Here is a 2485-nt window from a genome sequence, read left to right as displayed (position 1 = left end):
GGCCGACACCAGGGGACTCTGCCGGAACTTGGACTGCATGGCCCTGAACTCACTTGGCATCTGCCCACTGGGGTGCAGCAGCTCTGCCGGCTCTGCCAGGCTGAACGCCACTCCCCCAGCCACCATCTCAAAGTCCAGCAGCTGCTGGTTCTCCACGCCGCCGGGGTAGAGGCGCGGGGGCTGGCGGGACGTGCTGTCCAGCAGAGGCGTCCAGAAGGCCCAGGAGGCCAGCAGGCTCTCTGTGGTGATGAAGAAATCCTTCCTGCCGTGGTAGATGTGGGAGATGAGGACGGAATAGGCATCCCTCTCCTTGACAGGGCTGTACATGTAGAAATCAGACAGCGGCTGTCCAAAGATGTGCCGGTCTGAATGAGCCCCTGCTTCCTTCCAGCTGTCCTTGGGCATGGCAGGCTGGAAGAGGTTCCTGCTCACCAGCACTGCAGGGGTGTTGAGAGCACCGTGCCCAAAGTAGAAGATGATCTGCTTGGGTTTGCACTGGCTGTGCCCTGCATCCCTCAGCGTGCCACTCTGAGGGCAGTAGGCCCTGTTCCTGAAGAGGACGCGGGCGTAGCCCACCCGCTCATCCAGAGCCTTCCCCGAGGTGAGCAGGAACGGGACCCCTTCCCAGCGCAGGCTGTGGCTGTGGATCAGCACTCCTGCAACGACAGACACCCCAGCACACCTCAACAGCAGGCACTCGTGGGATCTCCACACCGCCCACCACTCGCCCCTCTCAGCTCCCTCGGTACCCACTGTGTCTCTAGCTCCCCATTCCAGCTCCCCATCAGCCCTTCCATGACTTCAGTGCCTACCCAGAACTCCATGACCTTTATGGTCCCTTCCCACCCAGGCCATCCATGATTCTCACTGCCTCCAGCTCCCTGCTGTGCTCCCTCCCAGCTATCCCACTTGTTCAGCCTCCTTTCATCTTGCACGACACCAGTTTGTGAGCATGAGCATCATTTAGACAATTCTCTTCCTGTTCACAGCATGGCTGGAGATGGCCTCGTGGTTCACTCACCACAGAGAGCAAAGCTTTACCCCTCAGCTCAAGTTTATGGGAAGGCAAAGGAGTTTATAGGCTACTCCTAAAAACAGTGCAGAGATTTTATAATAATGGGCCTTAGCCCTTACACTTCCCATTCCCTGGATCACTGGTTAACTGACACAACAGCATTATCTTTCCAGCTCCCAGTTCTCATGCCAGTGGATGTCTGGGCACATCCCTGAGTCAGCAGCAAGCCCCAGAGCCATGGGGCTGGTCCTGCAGGGCTCACAGCTCCTGCTCCCTCAGCTCTCACTGCTGCCCTGGCCCAAAGCCTCACCTGCAAAGGTTGGCGTGGTGCTGACGTGGCCCCGTGCCTCAGGCAGCTCCTCCTGCACCTGGCTGTCGTAGGCCTGGTACTGTCCCAGCACGGCGCTGCTCCTCTGCAGCCCCCACAGGGCCTGGAAGGCCTGCAGCTTGTGCTGCACCACCTCCTGGGCGCTGCTGACGTTGGCAGGGAGCTCCATGATGAGGAACAGCAGGGCCTCGGTGAGGTGGTTCTGCAGCACGTCCCGGATCACCCCGTACTGCTCGTAGAAGCTGGTGCGGCCTGGGCACAAGAGGAGGCAAAATCTGCTCAGGGGACCTGGTTCCCTTCTGCATCTCACTGTGGGGCCAGGGAGAGCAAAGCTCCAAGCTCCTCTCTCCCCACCCAGCAATTAACCTGAAGCAATCAAGCTCAGGGAATGGGTGTCCTGTCACTGATGTGTGCAGGGTCTGGTTGGACAGAGCTTTGGGCAACCTGTTCTAGTGGAAGTGGTCACTGCTTGTAGCAGGACAAGATGGTTTTCGTGTCCTCAGAGGGCTTTGGCTGAGCCATACCCTTGGGAGACAAAATTTCGTGCACAGAGCCACGCTTCCCTTTCCCTGCCTGGCCCGTCATGCAGGTGGGGACAGTGGGAGAAGGACAGTGCACTGCAGGAGTGACTCAAGGCTGTGTGTCACCAGCAGCAGGCTGCATCACCACCACAGGCTTCCCCCATGACTGATCATTCATCTCCCTCCCCAGTCCAAAGGCACATTCAGTAATGGGATCAGTGCTGCAGACTTGCTGGGAGCCAGGCTGCCAGCTGAAGCTGCACAGGGGAAAACAGACATCAAGTGACAAATGACATCAAATGACAAAGCTGTTCAGGGGCACAGGGAGCAGCTGGGGCTGTGCACAGACAACGCTGCTCTCCCTAAATCTCTCTGCAGTGCACCCCTCTCCCACAACCAGGCTTTGGGCTGCCAAATCAAAGATTACCAGCCCAGGTTTGACAGAACTGCATTAAGAGAGTCTGTGGAGGCTGAGGGAGGGAGGCAGAGGCAAAGTAAGTGGGGAAGCAGTCCTGCTGGTGCAGCAGCCAGGGCACCTGCCTGGCCTGGAGTGCTGCAGGCAGAGCCCAGTGCTTTGTGGTGAGCACTGCAGAGGGGATGCTGCAGCATTGCAGCAGTGCA

The 2485-nt window shown here is 58.6% G+C and overlaps 1 protein-coding gene across 1 annotated transcript in view; it reads right to left on the bottom strand.

Moving 5' to 3' along the window:
* Positions 1-2485, bottom strand: part of H6PD (hexose-6-phosphate dehydrogenase/glucose 1-dehydrogenase) — a 9860-nt gene that overhangs the window by 2312 nt on the left and 5063 nt on the right. The window contains 2 exon segments of the mRNA XM_031062565.1: positions 3-656; positions 1326-1595. Coding sequence (XP_030918425.1) covers positions 3-656; positions 1326-1595 — 924 coding nt within the window.

This window comes from Geospiza fortis, unplaced genomic scaffold, assembly GCF_000277835.1.
Source record: "Geospiza fortis unplaced genomic scaffold, GeoFor_1.0 scaffold662, whole genome shotgun sequence".
NCBI classification, from domain to species: Eukaryota; Metazoa; Chordata; class Aves; order Passeriformes; family Thraupidae; genus Geospiza; species Geospiza fortis.
Note: the sequence above shows the minus strand (reverse complement) of the source record. Positions and strands in the feature narration are given on the sequence as shown.